This window comes from Penaeus monodon, chromosome 31, assembly GCF_015228065.2.
Source record: "Penaeus monodon isolate SGIC_2016 chromosome 31, NSTDA_Pmon_1, whole genome shotgun sequence".
Classification (NCBI taxonomy): Eukaryota; Metazoa; Arthropoda; class Malacostraca; order Decapoda; family Penaeidae; genus Penaeus; species Penaeus monodon.
In genome coordinates, this window is record NC_051416.1 from 20,492,841 (window position 1) to 20,493,044 (window position 204).

The 204-nt window shown below is 48.0% G+C and overlaps 1 protein-coding gene across 1 annotated transcript in view; it reads left to right on the top strand.

Moving 5' to 3' along the window:
- LOC119592849 (transmembrane protease serine 11B-like protein) overlaps positions 1 to 204 on the top strand; it is a gene marked incomplete at its 3' end in the record, with an annotated part of 17,713 nt that extends 17,509 nt beyond the window's left edge. The window contains 1 exon segment of the mRNA XM_037941749.1: positions 117 to 204. Within this exon segment, the coding sequence (XP_037797677.1) occupies positions 117 to 204 (88 nt within the window).

The window sequence follows — 204 nt, forward strand, 5'->3', positions numbered from 1 at the left end:
GTTTCTCGCTATGTTTCGTTCTCTCGTTTCGCACATCCCCCGAGGTGAAATACTGTACGAAACGGAAGGCTTTTTTCCATGAACGAAGCTATCATAACGGTTGCATCATGTTGCAGATTTCCTTCCCTGGGTGAAAATCACGACGGGTTTAGCTAAATGTCAAAGACCTGGGCCATCGACATCCAGCTCCACACCAGACGGCAT